Below are 24,558 nucleotides of genomic sequence, written 5' to 3'. Positions count from 1 at the left end.
TGCATCGTTGGCATAAAATAATTGAAATAAATAAGGTCCATTATTTAGTGTCTATATACCATGGAAAATTCCAGATTCTGTTTCTTTTTTCATAATCGCGTTACATGCTTCCATGGCAACGATAAAGAGAAAATGGGATAACGGGTCGCCTTGCCTCACGCCTTAGCTTATGCTAAATTCTTTTGTCACAAAACCATTTACTAACACCCATGTTCGGGATGATGATTATTAAAACGATGCTAGGGGCGTCTTAAGCAAATAAAATATAAGTGCTCAAATTCACTAAAGGATACCACAAGGAAGCAGGGTTGAATCTAGAGGGATACAACCTAAAACTCAATGCATCATTGCGTAAGGCACATACTAGTCAAACACACACACACACACATACACGCACACACACACACATACACGCACACACACACACACACACATATATATATATATATATATATAAGGGAATTTTTTAATAATTGAAGGCTAAAAATAGCAGTGAAAATAACTAAAGAAAATTTATTAATAAAAAGTATTTCAGTTCTGTTGTAACTTTTCTAATTATGCAATCAACACAAACCTGGTTATTCAAAATGTGTTTTATCTAAGTTGGTACCGAGACCAACTAATAAGCTCTAGTACATTCTCTTTTACCTATTTAATTAACCAAAACAAGCTCTTCAGTTGATCCTAACTTTTTACTGATTTAATTAAACAAGCTCTTAATCAAATCAGAATGTAGCATTATGATTTTTGTGTAAAATTATCAGAAAATATTCAATACTTCTCACAAGCTTGGAAGATTAAAATCTAAAAATTCAGTTTATAACAGAGTCAAATTCCAACATGTTACATCCCAAAAATCAAGGTAAATTTTTCATTTTTAAACCATTACAAAAACCATAAATGTTTACGAAACATAGTTTCCAACGTCATAATCACAAATCAGAGTATCCCAAAATTATAATCTCATAAAAATCTGAAGGATGTGCACGATCAAGCCTTCTTCTTGCCTTGTCCTCTGAAGTACCTGAAACCATAGCAATCAAATTGTAAGCCAAATCTTAGTGAGTTCCCCCAAAGTACCACACACAACCATACAGATAACAGAATGTATACATGAGCCTTCAGCCTGACTAGACCACCTCACCGTGCTTACAACCTATATGGACCGCTCTCTGGGATTTCGGTCTGACTGGACCGCCTTGCAAGCCTTCAGTCTATCTGAACCGCCTTGGGTACCTTGTCCTTTAGCACAAAGCATGACTGCCTCAACCCAACAAGCATAACATATCGACATATATAATAACAATCAATAACCAGCAAGTACATGTAATCATACAGTTCTACCAGTCTAACACATAATCAGTGAACACAAGTAATCATACAGATCTACCAGTCTATCATATAGCCAACATAACATTAATCCAATATACCAGGATACATAATTCAGTGGGTCGACATCGGTTCCTTTGACCTACAAGTACAATGATAAAATTCACCTCACAATCTGAAATGTAGTTGAACAGATCATTGCTCCAATCGCTGACTTTACCAGTCACTTATACAACAAATAGGGACCTAATCTCAAATTACTGTTCAAAATACCCAAAATGCCCCTAAGTCAAACTTGGCCAAATTCCTGGTCAAATGTAAAGTCAAAAAGTCAAAGGGGTCAACACAGATCTAGTACGCCCAGCGCACTTAGTCACTATGCTTGGCGTAGTAGGTACTTAGCCAAAATATGAGCCTTTTCTCAGTATGTGTAGCGTACCACCAAGTACACCCAACGTACTCAACCTGATACCATTTTTCCTCATTAAGTGCTTATGCCATTAAGATTTCACTCCAAATCTCAGATCTAATCCTAAATATCATTTTAAGTCATAAGTTTCCAACTTTATGATTTTCCATGGCTATATGGAGTCCAAAAACTAAAATCCTAACTTAATACACAAACCAAAACATCATAACTCTTGCATGGAGGGAAGAAAGGGACCAAGATCTCATTTTTATGGTTCCTAGCACTCAAAAACATCTAAAAGGACAGCTTTTATGGTTTAGAGTAAGCCATAATCATGAATACCAAGATTATGAGACCAAAATACATAAAAACTTAAGAACTAGCAATATCCAAGGAAAACATTCATCAATTTCCAAGATTTATACCTTCAAGGGATGCTTGAGGGTGAGATACTTCTGGATCTAGGTTTCCTTGAGCTTCCAATATGATTTACCACCTTCTTCTTCCTTCATAAGCACAACAACACACTCTTCTCAAGCTCAAAATCACACACCAAAGAACTAGGGTTTGCAAAGGATGTTTTTGGGAGATGGAGGCTGATAGAGGAAATGGTTTTGAGGGAAAAAGATGCTTAAATATTGATCAAACCCTAAAAATTAGGGTTTGCTCACCTACCATGTACACCCAACGTACTCACATGCATACGCGACCATTTTTAATGAGCTATGCCAAGGGTACGCCCCAAGTATGCTTGGCGTAAGGACCAATTTTTCAACAAATTTTCATACTTAGATTCAAAAGGAAAATACCTGATGTATGGGTGTCATGTAACACATAACTGATCTGTTACTTATCACTAATTACCAGTTCATCAAAACAATTATGGATTTCAACAAGTGATTAACTCAATTTATTTAATCCTAAATTTTGTGATCAGGCTAAAAAGAACTAAAATCAAACATTCATTATGATCAAAACTTAAAAATCTAGATAGCATCACAAACTAACAACCAGATCTTATGATTAATTACATAAAAAGTATTAATCTTTGAAGAACTAAAATCTAGCGTTTAGCCTGGCATGGCTAAAATCTGATCAAAACTAATGAGAATAAAGATTAAACTATTAATTCTTACTAAACTAAATGATTGAGATGATCTATAGACTTCAGATCTTCAGAATCGATGTAAAAGTGCAAAAATTGCCCCCACAAATCGTCTATAAAGGGTTTTTCTTCGTCTGGGAATGTCTAGGGTTTAAATTGATCAGATAAGGAGTCTTTATATATGAGTCAGCAACAACAAAAATGTGATTTTTAAAGAAAAAAAACGTGATCATGCTTTTGGAGAGATTCCTAGCATATCGTATATCACATAATCAACAACAATCCAAATATCATAAAATAGGCCATGGGAACCCCCACATGGTCTTCGCATAAATACATAACATATGACAACACATTCATAATTATCCACTACAAGCAAGAGTCATGAAGACAACGGGCATACTACATATAACTAATTGTCATGGGAACCCCTACATGGTCTTCACATAAATACATAATGTATCGATATCATATCCGCAGTAATCATCACAAATAGGTAAATGGGTCGGCCTTGGTGCCTTCGACCCATTGATATGGTGAGGAGACTCACCTCACACTGTCAAAGTCCCGTGGATAAAACTCTAGCTGTTGGTTGACATATTCTTGAACTGTCAACGTCAAAACAACACCCAATTAATAGTTAGGTTCCAATACATAACCATAAGTCCATGTTTGGGGTAAAAAAAGACTATTTTACCCTTAGCCTAACTTGGTCCAAAACCAAGGTCCAACACACACTTTGAAGGCCCAAAAATCAATCAATGAACTAAGGCCCAACATATGGCCCAACTTTCCAAATTGGGCCTAAACCTCTACATGGAATTATCTTAAGGCCCAACCGTTTATTCTAGTCTAAACAGTTGGCATTCCAATGATCCAATGTCTCATAATCATCAAGGCCCACTTATGGCCCAATTTTCCAAATTAGGCCCAAACCTTTCCAATGGGCCTTATCCTAAAGCCCAATAATTTCCTTAGTCCACAAACTTGTTCCCATTTGGCCCACGGAGGCCCACAACAACCCAGTCCAAGAAATTTCCCAACAAGAACCCAAACCCAATTAGGATTTTTCACATAAAATGACGATTAGGGTTAAGTGTTCCTACTTAACCCATTAAGGACGTACTCCATTAAGGACGTAATCCATTAAGTCCACCACTCCACTAGTACAAACATACAATGTGGTCAGGCGTAATGCAAAATTCCAAATCCAATGGTCCAAACGTGGGTCCCGACAAATCCAAAACTAACATATCCAAAATTAGGGTTTTCTAAACCCTATTTAGGGTTTCCATCCCAATCATGTGCCAATTAGTCAAATGATTAGGTCAATTAGGTTGATTAATTGTTAATTGAGTTGGGCACCACCCACTACCACCTCGGGTAGTGGCGGTCAATGGCGGCTCACGGCTGTGGCCACCACCTCACGGTGGTGGTGACGGATTTCTATAATTATTCCTGCCACTAAATAAAATTTTACAACAATATCCAAATGCACACACACACATAAAACAATACACACACAACCACTCTTGTGGCGCATGCAGTGGTTGGAGGTGGCAACCACCACCTCACGGTGGTTGTGATGGCTTTTTTCGGTTTTCCAGCCACCGTTTGCATACTTTCACATACATGATATGCAACAGTAACACACGACACTAATAGGGAGTATAATCACAGAAAAAACACACCCTCCATAGCTGCCCTCAAGGTGGCAGCGGCGGTCGGAGCAGCGGCAGCAACTCTTCAGCCGCTCGGAGTGGCGGCATCAACGGTGCTCATGGCTAGAATGTATTATCGGCGAAAAAGAGAAGAATGGTGGAACCGTGAGTGATATAAATAGTGGCAGAAAGGTGCCCGCTCAATCTTCGTTGGCGGTAGAAAGGAGCAATCGACATCGCTGGGAACGGTAGCCGCGACGATCGGCGGTGGTTCCGTCTTTGCTGAAGTAGTACAGCAACCACACCACCCCCGTTGTTCACAACCCATGCATCCGTGTTCATAGCTCTGATTCTGGTCTCTAGCGGTTCTCTCTCTCTCTCTCTCTCTCTCTCTCTCTCTCTCTCTCTCTCTCTCTCTCTCTCTCTCTCTCTCTCTCTCTCTCTCTCTCTCTCTCTCTCGGCTGTTCACGAAGTCCGATGGTGGTGGTGGCGTTTCAATGGCAAAGCTGCAGGTGGCACGGTAGCGGCGAGTGGAGGTGAAGCGAGGCATAAGGGTGGCGGCTGAATAGTGTACTACGGTTAAGGTTGAGAAGGTGACGAGTTTAATACCTGCTTATATAAAACTTTTGTTCAATATACGCCTTTAGTCCCTCCTTCCTAATTTCTTTTCGATTCAGCTCCATAAGTTACCATATAGCACCTCCATGACAAATTATTTTCAACTTAGGTACATAATTTACCATTCGGCCCTCCACATTCCAAAATCTATTCAATATAAGTCCAAATGATACCAAACACCCCTTGACTTCTGAAAGTCTTTACAAAATAAATCCTAGAATTACACTTTAACCCCCGAAAATCCAAATTATATCATTTGGCTCCCCAAAACCAACACCCCGCTAAATATTATGGATTTAGAGCTACAATAAAATATATTATACATCTTGGGGTTTTAGAATTTTTTATTTATTTACTCATTTTATTTAATTTTAAATGGAGTGTTACATGATCACATTTTGTCTTCGAGGTCCCGAAACTTGATTTTTTGGCCTAGAAAAGTTGCGAAGGTAAAACACGATTATATAGGAAAAAAAACACGATCGTGTTTTTCCTAAAGCGCACATTTCAGATGCGAACTCTTCAACTGAAGTAAATACAACCCATGTTCTAACTTCCTAAGGTATTTTAGCTCCATTAAGCTCCAAATATGCATCAAAACTGCTTCCAAAGTACCACTTTATTCGACGTATCTGAAAACAGCATAAAAACATTAGCACTACGGGAATTCTAGCGATAAACATAAACTGAACATTATTTAAACTAATGCATATAAAAAGCATAAAATGTGATACAAAATGCTAATAAAACTACTATAAAATTGCATAAAATGACATCTCTCGGATGATACACAACTATCATTTGATATCACCATTTGGTAGGGAACTTCATTTGCTCCATGATTGAATCGAGAAACTTCCAACTTAATGAATCAAAAACTTTATCGAAATCAACCTTGAAAATTAATGTCGATAGATTTGATTTTTTCAACCATACACATACTTCATTTATCATAAGAGGACCATCAAGAATGTTTCTATGAGCGATAAATATTGATTGAACATCCTCAACAACATATCCAATCAACTTTTTCAGCCGATTAGCAAGTACTTTAGCAATTACTTTGTAAATGCAGCCAATTAGGTTAATAGGACGAAACTCAACATGAGAAAGAGGGCCCTTGATCTTCGGAACGAGAGCCATAAATGATGAGTTGCAGCCACGGATGATGGTATCTGTTTGGAAAAAATTGTTGAAAACTTTCACGAAATCGTGCTCCAAAATGCTCCAGAAGGACTTAACAAATTTGAATGAGAAGCCAACTGGTCCTCAATGTCTCCTTGATTTCCGCTAGGTGAAAAGGTTCATCAAGAAATGAAGTCTCTTCCAAAGGATAAAGTTTTTAGAGCATTACAACTTAGAGTGGGTCTTGCTGGATCTGTTTCTGTGAATTTTTTACTGAAAAAATAAAAAATTTCTTGTTTAATAAAACCGGGTCCAACAACCACACCCCATTAATCAAAAGATTTGTCTCTTTGTTGCCAGAATTCTTTCTATTATGCTCACATCGTAAAGTGGATCTACAGCATACAAATTACTGTAGGTGTTTCATAATTTGATTCAAAAGCATTAAAGCTGGAGCTTGTCGTTCTCGATAATCGAAAAAGATAAAAATCCATAACATAAAAAATTCAATATTATACAAATAATTTCACAAATAAATCTTTAAATTGTTGTAAAAAAATAATAATAAAAGGGAAATTTTGATCTCATCTACATCTTGCCACCAACTAAACCCCACATCAAAACTCCAATCCCCGCAGAAATCAAAACCGATACTTTCACCGTCGACGACGACGATGAAGACTTCGCCCCCGGTCCCGACGGTATTCCGCCAAAAACGGTGGGATAGGAAGGTGCAGAGTCGGCAAGTGCTCCGCCGGGAGCGGAAGAAGGCGGCAGTGGCAAAGACCCGTCGGCGGCAAACACCGAAATTTGAAGCTTCTGCGATTTTTCACAGTGGCCGGAAACACCACTGGTGAAGTAAAACACACCCGGTGAAGTAATGTTGAATAACGAATTGCCATTGTTCATATACAAGATTGGATCTTTCAGATTGCAGGTGTCGTAAGATTCTTTCGTCACTTGAATCACTGAATCTTCACTTGGTGGGTACAAGAACACTGTAACAAAACACAATGAACATAAAAAATCTGATCTTGTTTCAAGAATCTTGAAGTTTTTTAAGAAGAGATGAACTTACAGAGAGAGTCGCCGATCTTGAAGTTGAGTTTTTTGGGCCAATTTGCGTAAACTTTTGGATCTGTGGAAGTGGGTATGTTCCAAGCTTGAAGATTTCCAACTTGGAATTGATACGCGATAACATTTGATTGAATCAAAACGAAGAACAGAATCGAAATTGATAATCGATGGCACATTTGCCTTCCAAGAACAGCCATTTCTCGCTGTTTCTTGGTTTTCTATTTGGTGAGAGAGTATAGGAGAGAATTTAGGGAGACGAGGAGAAAGATTTCTCGTGAATAAAAGGAGGATGAATGAAGTAAAATTACGGAATTGACCCTTGATCTTGTGTTCTGTTTTAACCAATGGGGAATAAGGGTTTTGACTTTTGAGTAAGATCTGATTAGGGTAGATCTAGTAAAATGTGGAGTTTGGAGCCAATAATTGTTTAAAAGAAAAACAAAAGAACGTGGGCCAGTTGGTCTACAGAAGACATAAAACTGGATGCAGATCATCATGGATGATGGAGGTAATGCAAATTTATGGAAAAAACATGTGCATGTGTGTGCTTTCTTTCCTATTAAACCATATATGTGTGTGTGCTTTCTTTCCTATTAAACCATATTTTAAGATTCGTTTTACTTTGACTTCAAACTTACTAAATTTTGTGTAACTCTTTGCTGGTTCCGATCGAGTAATTTGTGTCGGTTTTAAGGTTGTGTTTACAAGTAAGACCAGTTGATGAACTAAAAACAAAATACTTTTTGAGTAATCTTTAATAACTAAAATAATTAGGAACAATTTATGGAGCGTAACGAAATATTTCGTTTTTTTTTATCTTTTTCGGAGTATAATGTTAGGATAATTTGAGAGGGAAATGAACTTTCAATTTTTTTTGACATTTAGTCACTAAATTTTTTTTTCATTATTTATTTGCCACTGAACTACTGAAACTGTTCACATTTTACCCTTATGACAGGTAACAGCCGGTCATAAGGGTAAAATGTGAACAGTTCCAATAGTTCAGTAACAAATAGATAATGAAAAAAAATTTGATGACTAAATAAACAAAGTCGAAAGTCCATTACCTTTTCAAGTACAATGCTATAAGTGGGTTTACATTGAAAATAAGATGATATAAAATAGAATTTTGACTTTTTTACACAAAAACAACATACACAAATACACATCACACATAACAATTAAGTTTCAAACAATAATAAACTTAAACATTGTTATTGTAAAGGTTTAAAATGACCTTTACACAGATTTGTTCCATGCTCAATGAGATGAAAGAGATACAAACATAAAAATAAAATGACCTTTTTAGTCGAGATCACCTATCATACAAAACTGTCTACATCACAGACAGTCAATGACTCCTTACTGGATAGAAATTCTTTTAACATCAGCTTCTTGAATTTCATGTTATATAAAAGTCTTCTTAGCCCCATGAAAGATCAATATCTAAATACCATAGAGGAGAAAAGCTAAAACTCATAGAAAACTAAATATTTATGAAAAATCAAGAAGACTCACCCGAAGTTGATCAATAATGTTCATTGTATAACATCGGAAGTTTGTTAACTTATATTTTCCTGGTCCATTCCATTCCATCATGCAAAATAAACACTTTTTTTGGATTTTTTTTTTAAAAAGAAACAATGTATTTTTCAAGTGAGCTTTAATTAATAGTTCTATAAGAAACCATCTTAGTAAGTGATTTTCACCAAATAAAAATTGAAAAAAAACATAGGCATGCTTCAATGGCTTCTTGAATTATGATTCAGCCCATTGAGCGATTACTCCATTTCTAAGATAAATGTATTCCCCGCAAATGTATTTTAGACAAATAAGGCTCCTTTTAAGCAACCAATGCATGACCTAACGGGAGAAAATCATAATAATTTAGAGAATCCATCACTTTTCTCTGTTTTATCATTATTATCTTTTTCACTGCACTAACACTTTTTGGGTCAAACTGCACACTCATAACCTGTTTTACTTTTACTGATTAATAAAAAAGACCAAGCTTTTGCAAAACATACAAAGAAAAATTACAAAAATATAAGGTATAAATGTCCTTAGAGCATCTATTTTAAAAATAGATAAAAATTACTTATACTTTTGCACCAAAATCTAGCATTTATGAATTGAGCTAAAAGGCGAAAACATACCCTAATTACAGTTCAATCTAAACAATCAATAAAATTCGTAAATTCATGAACCAAAAAAAAAAAAAAGGAATGCCTTGAGTTTTGGAGCAAGCTTCACCTTCAATCCCAATTTCGCCAAATAATCATTATGGATTGAGAAACAATCTCTTGGCCTTTTCTATTGGATCCTATATTAATCCATGGGTCGTTTTCATTTTTTCGTAAGTCCATACCATCCAATCCATGCCATTTGTAGTTTCTAATCAGATTTTCTTAATGGAATCTCCATACATACCAATGCCATCACTAAACATAAAGAATATCAAAATTAAACAGAAATTAGAAACGATAACGACATTTACATACACATACACACATAGATTTTGATAGAGAAACTTTAGTGATCGATAACAAAAAAATCCAAAATGATTTTAGGCTTTTAGCACTATTTAGGATGAAGATGCAATTACAGATGCTAACCTGATGTTCCTTTCCTTCTTTGTTCTTTCTTTATGTGGCTGCTGGAAGTTGTGCAAACCAAAAAAACCAATATTATTCAATTTTGGAGATGGTTACGATTGCTCATTTCTTGTATCTACATCGATTGGAAAGGGATTTTGAAAGGAAGTCCATAAATTTGTCCTGATTTTTTGGAATACATATCAGTTATTGCAGATTTAAATTAAAATGAGATTTATTAGATAAGAAATCAATTTCAAATTTAGATAGGATCCTGGATGAAATGCGATTGATTGGAATGTCGGAATGGACCAGAAATATGCACAGAATAAGGGTGGAGGGCAAATCCGTAAATCCACTTTGCAATGCACCAGCCGAATAGAACTGACACATGGACAAAATGGATTCGTGTATTAGAGTAAGGATTAGATCAATTTCATTATTAGTTTAATGCACAACTTTACATGGATATTTGTTTTTATATTGATAACTCTGAAGTGTTACAAATAAGCCATGCAAAAAATTTTAATGTCTTTTTAACCTTATTTGGAAGCATGCAAATTAGTACAATTTCTTGTAATGGGTTATATGCAGAAAATAGCATGGACTTTCATTTATTTGTTTTTATAGTATATTATTTTCAATTTTTTACTATCAAAACATTGTATTTTAAAAAATCTACATAATTATAAAGCAATTTTCACTGTTATAAGGATACAATTTTTTCAAATAATGTTTTTATATGAAAAAAAATTGGAAGTACAAATGTGATAATTTGATAGTTTTTTTTAAAGTACATTGTTGTCATAGAAAGAATAAAAGTAGAATGCTATAACAAAAAAAAATAGATAAAAGTATTTTGCTATTCTTCCAATTAGGAAAAAAAAATGCTAAACTTTTTTTTCAACAAAGAAAAACAACGATCATAACTACAAATTTCAAAAAAAGTAGAAAAAAGAAAACTACATTGCCTACATAATCTCCTACCTAAAAACTATATCAACCTCCTTTATTCTTTTCTAATTTTCCAATATTATTTCCAACCAAAAAATACATTTCACACAAGAATACCATAAGTTGACTTTTTGACCTTTTACTATAATCTCATTTTGTTTCTTTCATCTTGTTATCAAATGTTAAGTGGTTCGGACTCCAGTTCCCTCGCTTTGTCTAGTGGCCCTGCATGCAAAATGACCGATTTAGCCTTCCAAATAACTTTTTTTTAAATTTATAATTCAAAAAGGTATGATTGATGAGCAAAAGAAGAACATACATGATCTTTCTACAACTCCCAATAGGCGTCTTTGCAACATGGATGCAATGAAGAGGAAAACAGCACACATTCCAAACATTACGGATATTGGAAATGAATCAACCTTTAAAAAAATAAATAAATAAAAATTAGCATTTTAATATATATAACCTTAAATAAATGTTTCTGCTAGGAAAACAATTTTTATATATAACTAAATAAAAAGAGAAATCTCCGATAAAACCCCAATATTTTGGGTCAGTTTACGGTTTAATCCCAACTTTTATTTTTTAAATAAAAAAGTCCTAATTATTTTATATTTTTCCCAACATAACGAAACAAACCTTATTTTTTTCAACAGAAAAAGACATTATCGTATAAAATTAGATAATAACGACTTTTTTTGTTCAAAAAATAAATCTTGGGATTAACCCTTAAACTTACCCAAAATATTAGGACTAAACCGTAAACTTACTCAAAATATGGAGGCTTTATCTAACATTTCCTAATTCCCTTTAAAAAAAAAAAATCAAGTACATGTGGGCCCACTATTTTGTTGAGAGAGAGAGAGATCTTACATTGTAAAGTACAATGCATACAAAGATATTAAGTGGAATCCTGAAAAAATTCATAATAGTGCTTCGAGACTCTTCTGGAATATACTGTGACCTCATCTTCATAATCGAAGGCCAAAATAATCCAACACACCCTTCAAACACACAAAACCCAATCAACTCAATACACCCCGCAAATGAAATACTCCCGCCTTTTTCACTCGAAGGACCCACCAAAACCTTCATTTTTTTTAAAAAAAAAAAAAAAAAAAAAAAACACCCAATCAAATCCATGATCATATTATTCAAAATCACTACCATTATTACAATGTGTCTGTCACCTACACTTGTTATAACAGGAAGCATTAGAGATGCAGAAGACACCATAAAAACAACTTGCATGTAACTTTCAACTCTAATTGAGCCACGTGCCATTAACCTTGAAGCAAACGAGCTTCCTAACATGGAAGCCAACATAAAAGTTGCAAAAATGAATCCATGTGGAATTTCTTCATCATTAGGGCTCAAAGCAGGAGTCCATAAGAACACAAAAGTGTACATCGATCCTTCAAACAGCGATTGTATTGCTCCTAATAACGCAATCTTTTCATCTGATTTCAAAAGGAAACACAATTGTCAATTCACATGATGTAATGCATGATTCCATTCCATTTAGAGAGAGAAAGTTGACCAGATGAGATTGCAAGAGCAGCTCCTCTGAATTGAGTCAACAAGTCTTTGCTTTCTGAAGGATCTCCATAGTTTTCAGTCCAAGAAGAAAGAATGATTGCCATTCCAATGGCAAGAAAGCATGAAGCAGCATCAAAAGGAGCAACAGGTCCTAAAGCTAAAGATCCAACTAGAAGATTCCCGAATAAACCTGCTAAAATTGCAATTAAGCCATTTCCAAGAAATATTGCTTTGGAGAATGTTAGCGATAGCCATTGTTGCTCAAAACCCCTCTGCAACGTAAACAAGAAAAGATTGTTTATGATTTTTGATAATCGTTTCAATGAGTTGATTATCAAAAACACACACACCTTATTGTGTTCAGCAACTAGCCATGATTCGAAAGCTGAAAAGAGGAGTGACGTGGCAATCCCTCCCAAAATACGTCCGATCATTAGGATTCTATACTGAGGTGAATGTTTGGTGATGCAGCTCAAAATGTAAGTGATACAGTAAGTAATCGAAGCCCGTTTTCTTCCACTAGATTGAATACAGAGGATTTGAGTTGTTAATCAGTATCATAGTAGCGTAAAAGTTGAAAAGTTCAAAGAAAATGAAATCGGAAGTGGGAAATTACTGTTTATCAGCTAAAGATCCAACGATTGTTCCAAACAACATGGAAGATCCGAAACCAGCGATAAAGAGATGGCCGATATCTCGTTTCCCGAATCCGTATGTGGTGTAAAGATAGTAGACGTATGGCCCCTGCAACCAATCACCAGCTACATCCACATTGCGATGTTAAACGAGAATTTTGAATATCGAGTTCAGGGACATACCCAATTTACTCAAATTGTTCCCTAATGTTATGGATCCAACGAAGAATTTTGATTATTTTACGTTAGATCTTATGATAATGTCATCGAATGGTTACCGAATTTTAACAAGGATTTACAGAAACCCTTATAAACCCAGATCGAATTGATCCTCATTGACGCGAAATCGCATGTGGGTAACTCAAATTAAGAACAATCGGTGACAAATGTAGATAGATTAAAGAGAGAATTTATGGAAATGAAGAGACGAATGTGAAATATAAGCGTACCCATCATTAGGGAATAGACGAGGAGGTAATTGTTCTTGAAGGAATTGAAAGCGGAAGAAGTGGTGGTTCGATCTTTGTTGTTTTTGCTGAGCTCCAATGTTGCAACGATAACACCAAGACCCCCGAAGACTAGCAAGTAAAAGAGCTCCATGATTCTTGATCTTGATCACTGTCTCTGCGCACAAAGACTGTGTGTGAAAGAGAGAACCACAAAGCACAGAGACACTGGAGCGTTGAGAGAGAAGAATCGAAGGTGAATCCGCTTCCTTGTAGCATGAACTATGAACCAATTATAAAAATTAAAATAGAAGTATAGACTATAGAGTATTGACCCGGGTTCATGGTTTTGGCCTTACGCTACCGAGATTGCATTAAATTATTTTGAGTAATTTATACAACACGAATCCAATAAAAAAAATATAAAATTTTAAAACTTTTAAGAAAAGTTTCAATAAATTTCTAAATTTTTTTTAGCAGACTATTTGTTTGAAAGAAATCATATAGTCTGTCATTTGTTGCTCAAATATAAAAAACATTTTATTAATTTTGGTAAAATGTTAAATAATCGAGATTTTTCTGTTCTAAAAAAAAACTTTTAGGGTTTTATTGAAAATTTTTTTCTAAAAATTTAGAACGTTTCTATATATTTTCCAAAAAAATAACTATTTTAGTTAGGGCTATTTTATATGTTTGTTAGGTTAAATGGTGTTATGCTCTTTTCACCGATACGACCTAAATCCAAAATAAATGATTTATTGTTTTACCATTAAAAATTTGGAATTAGTGTATGGGTTTTGAGTTTACCGGCAAAAAGCTCACAAAACCAACACATATTTGATTTTTATCATCGGTAAAGTTCCACCACCAGCACATTACCACTGGCAAAAAAGGAAACACGGTACGGTGTTTACCGGCAGTAATGGTGTCTACGTAGGTTTCCATCGGTAAAACTTGCACGACACTGTGTAATCTTACTGGTATGGTACGAGGTCAGTCTGACAGGTTCAACTTTACACTGTTTGATACCGTAATTAAAAACATCTGACTCAGTCTGTGTTTTTATTAGATCCGATAAAAAGTTGTCACAGATTTGACTCAAATCAACAACTATCAAACCTTTTAGTATAACTAATCAAATCCCAAACAAGAATATTCATTCCTAATATTCCAATCTACTATAATAAATCACTCTCATTCAATTTGCCAAATATCATTTTGTGGTTATTTTGAATTAATTTTTATGTCACATATCATTTTATGTTTTTTTTTATTAATTCCACATAATATTTATATGAAATAATAAATGCATATTAATTTTCTTAATAAACTTTCTTTTTAATTTCAAAATTACTATATTAAAGCTTTATCAATTTCTTTTATTTATTTATCTAAATTATTTGTTTAAACTTAGAATAAAAAACACTTTAATTTTTATAATTCAATATTTTTCTCATTTTTCTTATAAATTCAAATTTCTCATATGTTTAGAAATTTATATTTAATTTTTTCTTTTAAATAAACTCATATAATACATGGGTTACATACCTAGTAATATATGAAGTAAATTATAAATTTGTTGAAGGTGTCATACCATTTTTTCCGAATATCCAATATAGAATCAAAACCAATCAAAGATCTGTTAGAATCTTGGGTGTACAAATGCTTGGAACTTCTGAGAATCGTGTTAACACTTTTAGATTAAAGTGTTTGGGTAGTATTTGCAATCTTTAATTGGATAAAACTCAGAAATTTGAGAAAAAGAAGAGAGAATATTCAAGATGTTATGAAGAAGTGTACCAACCACAGATTTCGAATATGATCATATAACCAGAAAACTTTCCTGTCTTAAAACTGCCACATGACAGTTTTATGTCCTAAAACTATCAAAAACGTCATAAACCAACTTAAAACTGGGTCTAGAATATGGATCACAAAACCAAATACATTTACAAAAAATTTGGATTTTTAATACATTTCTAAAATATGCTACATGACAGTTTCAGCTTAACTCCAGCCAGGGCCTCTGCCCCTTGGACCCTGCTCCCAGGGGCGCTACCCCCGGATCCCCGTCGATTCAGGAGCTTCGCCCCTAAATAGCAGTATATTTTCAACAAAGGCAAAATTAAACAAATGTGCACTACGCTCCATACGATTTGTGCAATGATTGTCAAAGTGACATTGATCAACAAATTAACCACATTACACTTAAATAACATTAATGATATAAATCACCAACAAGATCTTGGTTTGAAGGAAAATTAAACTCTTTTAAAATGATCGGTTTTCAAAGGAAACATATAGAAATCCAGATTTTCGTACTTTTTTTTTATGTTTCAAACGACTATGTAGCCATTTGTGGCTAAAAATGACCACATTGTCCCTCTAGGCCTAAGTGCAAAATAGTTTTTGGAAATACCCTTAATAATACCCGTTATTTTTAGGAAATTGAACTAAAATTTAAAACCTTTTCGGTAGCATGTTTGTTTTATACATGGTGTGTTATGCAAATTATGAATTTGGGTATGAAAGTCAAATTTTACTTTATTTATTGAAACTACAAATTTAGAATTAGAGATATGCTAAAGATCGATTTAGTCAACAAGCAAAGTTAGGAAAACTAACTATAGAAACTTCTAAACATATATACAATACATGACTCGAATGTTCAACCTAATAAAGGGAACACATCTCATCCCACCTCTAACCAAAGCCTTTCGATACGGTGAAAATTAAAGTATTACATCGATTAAATACCATAAAATAACATACGATGCTTTGGATTTAACCTAAAAATCACCATTCTTCCAAAACCAAGTAAATAATTTTACGAACAAATTACAAAATTATGTAAGAGATGATATTACTTTATTGGGTGAGTGTCGTAAAATAACAACCAACATATTTAGTTTGTTCTTTGGATCATTTATTTTTTTATCGTACTTAATAAAACAATAAAGTTTTTTTCCTTAACCAAATAAAAATAATTTTAACAATACTTTTACAAAATTATTTAAGAATAGGTATTTTTTATAGGGTTAATATCATAAAAACGAGAACCACCATTCCACTAGTATTCAATATGTTCTTTGGATCACTTATCTTCTAACTATATTTATTAGGCCAATTTTATTTATTTATTTATTTTGAATTCTCATTATACCACTAGAGTGGATTTCAACAGTAAAATTCTACCATATTAGATGCCAACACCAGATACAAATAAGTGCAAATAAGTGAACACATTCTGCCATATTGAATTTCACAGCATACATCACTAGGATTCAAAACCAGTTTAAACGATTGAAATCTGCCTCAATGGTGTAATAAAAACCCATAAAATTGTTTATTTGTCTATTTAGTGTAATTTTTAAAATATGGGCAACTCAAAGAGTATTACTGATTGTCATTTGATGACATTAACCTACTTTATATCAAGTGTATAATCAGTTATCACATTAAAGCGGGTATTTAATCTCCAACAGTGCAATTCAGATTGTATGATTACATGCATAACCTATACCCAATAAAAACAATATGAAGAAGCGTAATTATAAAATATTTTGTAAGGTAATGTATTAGTATTACAATGTGGATTAAGATGTCAAAATCCATAGAAAACAAGTACAAATAAGCAAATAAGCAAAAAGAAGGAAGTAATAGTAAATAGTAAATCGTAAACAGTAAATAGTAAATAGTATACCTAATCTTATCTTATCTTCCTTGATCTATAATGACATAACAATAATATACAAAAATCTTACATCTATTATAACAAGTCATTTTCCACTCTCAAAAAAAGGTTAAACAAATTACACACAATAATCAATCACTTTATCCCGTAATTATGCCCGCTAAAACATCCGTCTTACCTCTTGCAAAAATAGTGTAAACTAGCCGAATAGCATCAAGCCACGTGTCCAAATATTCCCATGAGTCCGCAATCTGAAAAGTATTCATTACAATTACACAATTTTCACAAATAATACATTTTAAATTATGTTTAAATGCAAGAAATACCAAGTAAATTTGTCCATGAATTGTATCAATGCAAATGGAAGGGCCAGGTGGCAATGTCAAATCCGCACATGGTGATACCGACACAATATCCGGAATTTCAACTTTAACAGTTGCTCTCTCTCCATTTTGAATCTGTTCACAAATTTAATAAAATACAATATAGTTTTTATTTAAAAATAAATAATTATATTAAAAAAAAGATAAGGAACCTGTTGGAGGCCTTCATGGTTCAAAACAAACTGTGTGCGTTTCCAATCGCCATGTGGCGCGATGGGATTGCCTGGTGGTGGTGCAGTAAGATACCCGACTTTTAAATAAGGTAGAGGCAGCTATAAAAATATATAAAGTAATTATTTTTTTTATGATATTGATATTAAATAAAAAAAATAATGTATAATGTAAAAAGTATACAAACCATGGATCTAACAAGCTTCAAGGCACTAGTGTAAACCTGTGATTAATTTTGCATAATAAACAAACTTTAAAAATGCAAATTAGTTTTATATAACTTTTATAAAAAAAAGAAAAAATACTGACGGAATAATTTGGCTTCAATGCATGAGCAGCTGCGATGTAAATAGCAGATTGACTGTATAATTCATTGGGGGACACATCTTGTCCTCCGGTTCTTGATGTGTCTTCTGCTAATCCATACTAGAAAGACAAAATTAATAAAAGTAAGTTTGAATTTATAAAAGTTAGTCGATTTTATTTAAATTTGGGAGAAAAGAGAATTTATTAAACTGACCAGAACAGTGCCTAGGTTGTAAATGGCTCTATGGAAATCGAATTGCAACTGTATAGCTGCACGAAACTGCATGATTAACAAAATAAATGTTGTTAATAAGAAATAAACATGTTAATTATTGAGGATAGGAAACACAATGTATTATATCTAACAGTCTGATGATGTTCTTATGGTTGATAGGGTTTGTAATTTGAACCTCAACTTTGAAGACTTTGTCAAAATTTCACCTACGTAATGATTGGATTAACAAGTTGATAATATGGTAGATATCTATTGTCAAATTTTGAGAACGATTGAAAGAAAAAAAAAAAAAAAAAAACTCACAATCTCTCCATAGCAAATTTTTGACAACCATTATAGATCTGTTTGGAAAACGATCTATGTAGAACACAAAGGATCTTACCACGTCCAATCATGTTGTCAGTTGAGAATCCACTTGTAGCACTTTGAATCATTTGAAAAGTGAAGTATATTACAACATTCGTCATTATCAAAAGCGCTACACGCTCCTCCTACACGGGACTGACAAACGCAATTGTATACTCCGACAAAGTACGCATTTCACTGATAGTCACCAAAGACGTCAAATTATCTCTTATCATTCTCAAAAAGCGACAAACCATCTGTATCACGGGTCTACGAAAGCGGCACTATTTACCATTATTACTACTATGGTCGAAGCGCTGTCGGCGGCCAACAACGATCCCGCAAACCATAACTCGATTCAACAAATAAAATATCAAATTAAGAAATATACTGAAAAATTTCTCGCAACAAGATACAATATGACGAAATAGGTGATGGGCACCATGAATGGTTAAGATGAAAGCGATTCTAGTTCTAACGGAGTTAAACTATTAATTGATAATTTAACTCCGTTAGACCATGAATCACTTTCTTTGTAACCATTCATGGTACCCACCACCCATTTGGTCGCATTGTACCTTGTTGCAAGAAATTTCTCGGTGTGTTTCTTAATTCGATATTTTATTTCTTGATTTGTTGAATTGAATTACAGTGTACATGATTGTTGTTGGCCACCGACAGTACTCCAACGGCAGTAGTGATAATGGTAAGTAGTGCCGCTTTCGAATGATTCAGATTGTTTGTCGTTTTTGGAGAACAATACAAACAACTTGTCGTCTTTGGCGACCGTCAATGGAGTACACGATTGCGCGTATCAGTCCGTCGTGGGAGGAACATGTAGCGCTTTTGTGCTTTTGATGATGGTGAACGTTCTAACATACTTTAGTTTCTAAACGATTCAAAGTGTTACAAGTAGATTCGCGACTGACAATATAATTGGACGCGGTAGATCATCTGTGTTCTATATAGGTCTCGCTTTCCAAACAGATCTATGGTAGCAGTCAAAAGTTTGTTAGGGAGATGATGAGTTTTTTTTTTTTTTTCCTCAAAATTTGATGAGAGATATCTATATTATCAACTTGTTAATCCAATCATTACATAGGGAAGGAGTCAAGAAAGTCTTCAAAGCTACGCACTAAAACCCAAGTTACACAGGACACCATAGATTGTACTACCATAGAAAATGATGTCAATGGGGGTGGGAGAGAGACTAGAGAGTTGTTAGATATAATATCATCCATAATTAACATGTGAATATTCCTTTAGTATAGATGTTGACTTTTTTTATATAAAAATGTGACAAAATGGTTATTTTTTTTGTACCTTGCTGATTGCACTTTTTACTATTGTTTGTTTCTCACGTGCGGGAACAATTGCACTTAGTTCCTGCAATTTCAAATTGTGATATTAATCAACAGAAATTAATATTATGCGTTAATAAAAATATCAGGTGTCTATAAAGTTGAAAAAGCTTTGGAAATGAATGTATTTTTGAAGCACCTGTAATGCAAGACCCCAGTTGTTGAGAGCCTGAAACGAATTTTGTCACCAAGTTATAAAGTATAATAAATGAATAAGAAATTGTTTAAAAATGTAGATAAACTAGACAATGATGAGTAAAGGGGTGAAACTCTGGAATGGAATTCACTTATAAAGATTAAATGCTTTTAAGTTTTTCAATGTAAAGAATTCCATCCATTTGGCAACCAAATACACTACGGAATGGAATCACTAATTCCAATTCCGTTGAATCCACAAACCAAAGATTTCTCAAAGTTACCTGGGGACTGTTCCAGTTTAGTTGAACAGCTTTTTCATAATTATTTGTTGCCTGAAATATCAAGAAAAAACAAAAAGACACCTTTCTTAGCATTTCACAATCTTTATATAAATGTATATATAAAAGGGCAGAAAAGTCATTAATACGATTTAAAGATCTAAACCTGTTTCCATAGTTCTTCAGCTTCCTTTGTACGCCCACGCATTTTGGCCCGATCAGATATGGCAATAGCCCAGTTATAATAAGCCTGAAATTAGAGATAGATTTTTATTATATAATCGTATAAATCAAATATCATGAAACTTGATTAAAATACAGGGACTGAAAATGCATACATCGTGAAGTGTAGGGTTTAAACGGGTAGCTTCATCATACTTTCTGCAAGCCTCTTCAAGTAAAGCATCTTTGGATGGTGAACTTGCATCTGAGTTTACATTATCTGCACTTTCCTGAATAAAGATGAAACCAAAAGATTAAAAAAAAAAAAGTGAAATTGTTTCATATATTGCATCAAGAATTATACATAAATAAATAAATTAATTAAAAGAGCAAGTTATACCTGAAGAACTAATGCCCAATTATAAAGTGCATCATAATCATCTGGATTTCTTTCTATTGCACTTGCATACCTAAAAAAGAACAAGAAACAAACAAGTTAACTTCTTTTTTCTTTCTTTTATTCAATTATTTTCTAGGATTCATCAAAATGTTTAGACTTGTTTTCGAAATTGAAGTTCATACTACAAGAGCTAATGTTATGATATATGGAGATTAAAAATGCAGATTTCAAGATTGAATAGAAATATGCCTAGGGTAGAAATGTAAATGTGCTAGGATAGTAGGATACAGCTAAAGATTGGGTATAAAAAAAGGGTTACCTTTTTGCTGCAAATGTAAGAATCCGTTGTCTTGATCGACCTTCCTCATCAGAACCTGTGATACTATTGATCAAGTCCATGGCAGCACTATTCTTTTCTGTATGTTGTTTTGTGCTTTCTTGACTGAAAAGTTCAAACATGTGACAGAAAGAATTAAGGGATATATTAACATTTCTTACTTAGAGAGAGAGAGAGAGAGAGAGAGAGAGAGAGAGAGAGAGCAGAAATGCATGTCTATGATAGCTACCGATTGCAGATAGTGAAGAGAAAACTGTGTTTTTTTGTCAGCTAAACTTGTTTGTTTTGACCTATATAGCAGAAAAAGTAAACTACCAAACTTTGGAGTGTTGTTACAGAGAAGAGGGGATTTAGAAGTCTTTTAAATCTTGAATTCCAGAGTGATCTTAATTTCCATGCTAGATGTTCAAAGCAGCTTTTGGGATTAAAGATCATGTAAGAGTGCATATCATCCCCTTTGCTCACACGAATCATTCTTTTTATGTTATCATTGTCAACCAAGGTCTATGCTTTTATCACATGCGGTGCACCTATCAACACTATTCATATTACTACATACTCTTGCCTTTATTGATAACCCAAATCCCATATGAATTGAGTAAGGGGAGGTAAAAAGAGACAAATAAGCAGGGGTGAATAGTTCTATTATTAGGTGAAGTCAAGTTCAAACTAAATTTGAAGATTCTAATGATTTAGAAATTAGAATAGTGTAAAGGGACAGATTGAAAGCACCATTCATATTTGAAATTAGCTGGGCACCAAGTTCTGGTAGTCCATTAATTGCAACACCATACTTTAAGCTCCTAAAACTATGTAGTGTATGCAAATCAATCAACATTTTCGCTCTTGACCCCTATTTAGTAATTTCAGGTTTACAACTGAAGCTCTCGTTCCACTAGAGTAAACCCTGTTCATACAGCACTACACTGATAGTTCCATGGCTAATCCTAGAGCTACGAGCCCTAGTATGCACATCATACCTTACACCAACTGAAATAGAAGCAATTCGTTACAGTCTATGAAAGATTAGGTGATTTACTGGTGAATTGCTTTAGTAACATTCATTGTAGTCTCAGCCTAACAACAATTGTTAAAAAGAAAATTCATATCTGGAGAAAAGTCTAACCTATGACGAGGTGCAGCAGCAGGAGTTGCGGCGACTTCAGACACTTCAGACACTTCATCGCCATTCTTCAATTCATTCAACAATTCTCTCATAGTGAAAGTCCGACTCCCCTCTTCTTTCGGTAGCTCCGCATTGTCCTTTGATTCGATCGTCCGCTCTTTATCGGATTCTTCTTCTGCTCCTCCTTGGGGTTTCGGATCTACTCCCTCTGGAGCAATATCATTATCACTGGATTGGATCGGTTGATTAAGCTTCGAAGAATCACCCCCATCGTTATCAGTTGAGTGGATCGCGGTGTCTTCGGGTCGATGGAGTTCGGAATCTGGTTGAGGATTGGCATCGCCGTTCTGTAATTCCGAGCTTTGATCGTTTGTAGACATTGTTGAATTGATTGAGATCTACTGAAGCTGAATTGGTAAATTGAAAAATTGCTGCAGTTGGAGTTGTGAGGAAGCCACGAAAACTTGAAAGGACTTCCTCCACTTCTAAGTTTATACTTCTCGAAGCAAAAGACTTTTTAAGGATGCATTTCGTAACCGGGGATGGAGACTGTATCCAGATCCGGGTCCTCGGTGGCACAGGTGAATTGGGAGTTACCTTGGAGTCGAGAGGCAGTAGCGTAGTACTGGTATTAGCTCCAAACCCGGAACCAGATCGGTTAGAACGGGTAAAAGTTAAATGGGTCGGATATCATATATTAATATAAAAGCCTAAAATGGGTATCGGGGTCCAGGGAAAATGGATAAAGAACCACATCCAAAAAGACAAAATTGCAAAAATGGTCCATGTGGTATGTTAAAACTAGCAATTTTGGTCCAAAATGAGTTTGGCTTGCAAAGATGGTTCAATAGTTTCGTTTTGTTGCGAGTTTAGTCTAATTTCCTATGAACTTTTTTATAATGATAGATTTGCCCCTTATTATTTTATTTTACATTTTTCTTTTATTACAACAATTAAAAATAAAATACTCTCTCTCTCTCTTTCTCTCTCTCTCTCTCTCTCTCTCTTATATAAAATACCCACCGTACACCACCAGTCTCCTTCCCTTATTCCGACCTCCACCTTCACAACCCCCTTCATAGCCACTATCGACCGTCGCTGCATCACACACTACCCATCGACTCCGATGAGGACACCACCTCCTAGAAACCCTAGCGCCATCGATTTGGATTACATCTCCCAACCACTGTCGGTTGCTTATTGTCATCATCGACTTGTGGACGCGATAATCACCGCCCTTCCCTATCAACTCCCCCTTCTGCCCAGTTCTCCGGCAACAAACCCCACCTTGAACCGGTGCTCCGTTTTTCTTTATCCCCACCAACATCACACCTTATTCCAGTCAAATCGGCCCGGAAACGTCAATCTTCCCGGGTCAAATCTATTCTTTTTCTCTACCTTCTTTCTCGATTTAGTGTTGATGATTCCACCGGTGATTCTAGTTGTGTGAGCTGGGGGAAGAGAATGGGGATGGGTGAGCTAGGGTGTGGTTAGTGGTATTTATTTCTTTGGGGTGTCGTCGGATCTTTGGGGAGAAAAAAGTGGGATAGGTTTAGTGGTGGTTGAACGACATAGTGAAGAGGGACGATAGATAGATGAAATCATCGAGCCTTTTGATGACCACTGTTGCCGTCTTCACTTTTCTTCTCCTACAGTACCCTCTCTTTGTTACGGTGGTTGCCGATTTAGATCCAAGTTGTATTATATGTTTGATTTGCTGGTTCATAAATTGATTGATTTGTTTATTTAATTTTCGAGTTTGAATTGGTTTTGATAACTCAGTTGAAAGGAATTATGGACTATGTTATTTTTTCTGGATTTGAACATGAATCGGTGCTTTTTCGTCTTGAGAGAGTTGCCGAATGTGGCCTTTTTTTTCCGACGAGTGAGATGATGGTTAACGGAAGTGAAGGTGGTGTTGGTAAATGGTGATACGGAGGGGAGAGATAGAGGAACGAAAGGCGAGAGAGCAATGGTTAGACAAAGACAATGGCTACCAGCAGGTGGTGGTAGTGGCAGTGCTTTTTTTTCAGTGTAAAAATCAAGTGGTTGACGATGGTTTCAAGATTTTCCAGGTCTGGTGAATTTTCCATGTCTGATGTGTTTTTATGTGCTTGGTGAATAACG

The 24,558-nt window shown here is 34.6% G+C and overlaps 3 protein-coding genes across 3 annotated transcripts; all 3 read right to left on the bottom strand.

The window, feature by feature from the left end:
* Positions 1-6,717: 6,717 nt before the first annotated feature.
* Positions 6,718-7,607, bottom strand: LOC144999986 (early nodulin-like protein 8). The gene is made up of 2 exons (XM_078959127.1): positions 7,326-7,607; positions 6,718-7,245 (listed from the first exon to the last, which is right to left on the bottom strand). Exons 1-2 carry the CDS (start codon positions 7,519-7,521, stop codon positions 6,836-6,838), a joined length of 606 nt encoding a protein of 201 aa, XP_078815253.1. The 5' UTR covers positions 7,522-7,607; the 3' UTR covers positions 6,718-6,835.
* Positions 7,608-10,763: 3,156 nt separating this feature from the next.
* LOC144999735 (uncharacterized) lies at positions 10,764-13,798 on the bottom strand. Its single transcript, XM_078958903.1, has 8 exons — positions 13,499-13,798; positions 13,031-13,175; positions 12,765-12,933; positions 12,416-12,686; positions 12,070-12,335; positions 11,749-11,964; positions 11,192-11,294; positions 10,764-11,097 (listed from the first exon to the last, which is right to left on the bottom strand). Exons 1-8 carry the CDS (start codon positions 13,647-13,649, stop codon positions 11,048-11,050), a joined length of 1,371 nt encoding a protein of 456 aa, XP_078815029.1. The 5' UTR covers positions 13,650-13,798; the 3' UTR covers positions 10,764-11,047.
* Positions 13,799-17,134: 3,336 nt separating this feature from the next.
* On the bottom strand, positions 17,135-23,035 carry LOC145001134 (protein HLB1-like). The gene is made up of 14 exons (XM_078960484.1): positions 22,432-23,035; positions 21,288-21,410; positions 20,969-21,038; positions 20,745-20,858; positions 20,573-20,656; positions 20,410-20,460; positions 20,130-20,159; positions 19,953-20,015; positions 18,264-18,329; positions 18,053-18,169; positions 17,931-17,966; positions 17,725-17,844; positions 17,516-17,647; positions 17,135-17,440 (listed from the first exon to the last, which is right to left on the bottom strand). The coding sequence occupies exons 1-14, from the start codon at positions 22,809-22,811 to the stop codon at positions 17,330-17,332; spliced, it is 1,497 nt and encodes a 498-aa protein (XP_078816610.1). The 5' UTR covers positions 22,812-23,035; the 3' UTR covers positions 17,135-17,329.
* Positions 23,036-24,558: the final 1,523 nt, after the last annotated feature.

This window comes from Lactuca saligna, chromosome 6 (assembly GCF_052625555.1).
Source record: "Lactuca saligna cultivar CGN05327 chromosome 6, ASM5262555v1, whole genome shotgun sequence".
Classification (NCBI taxonomy): Eukaryota; Viridiplantae; Streptophyta; class Magnoliopsida; order Asterales; family Asteraceae; genus Lactuca; species Lactuca saligna.
This window is presented reverse-complemented; position numbering and strand designations above follow the sequence as displayed.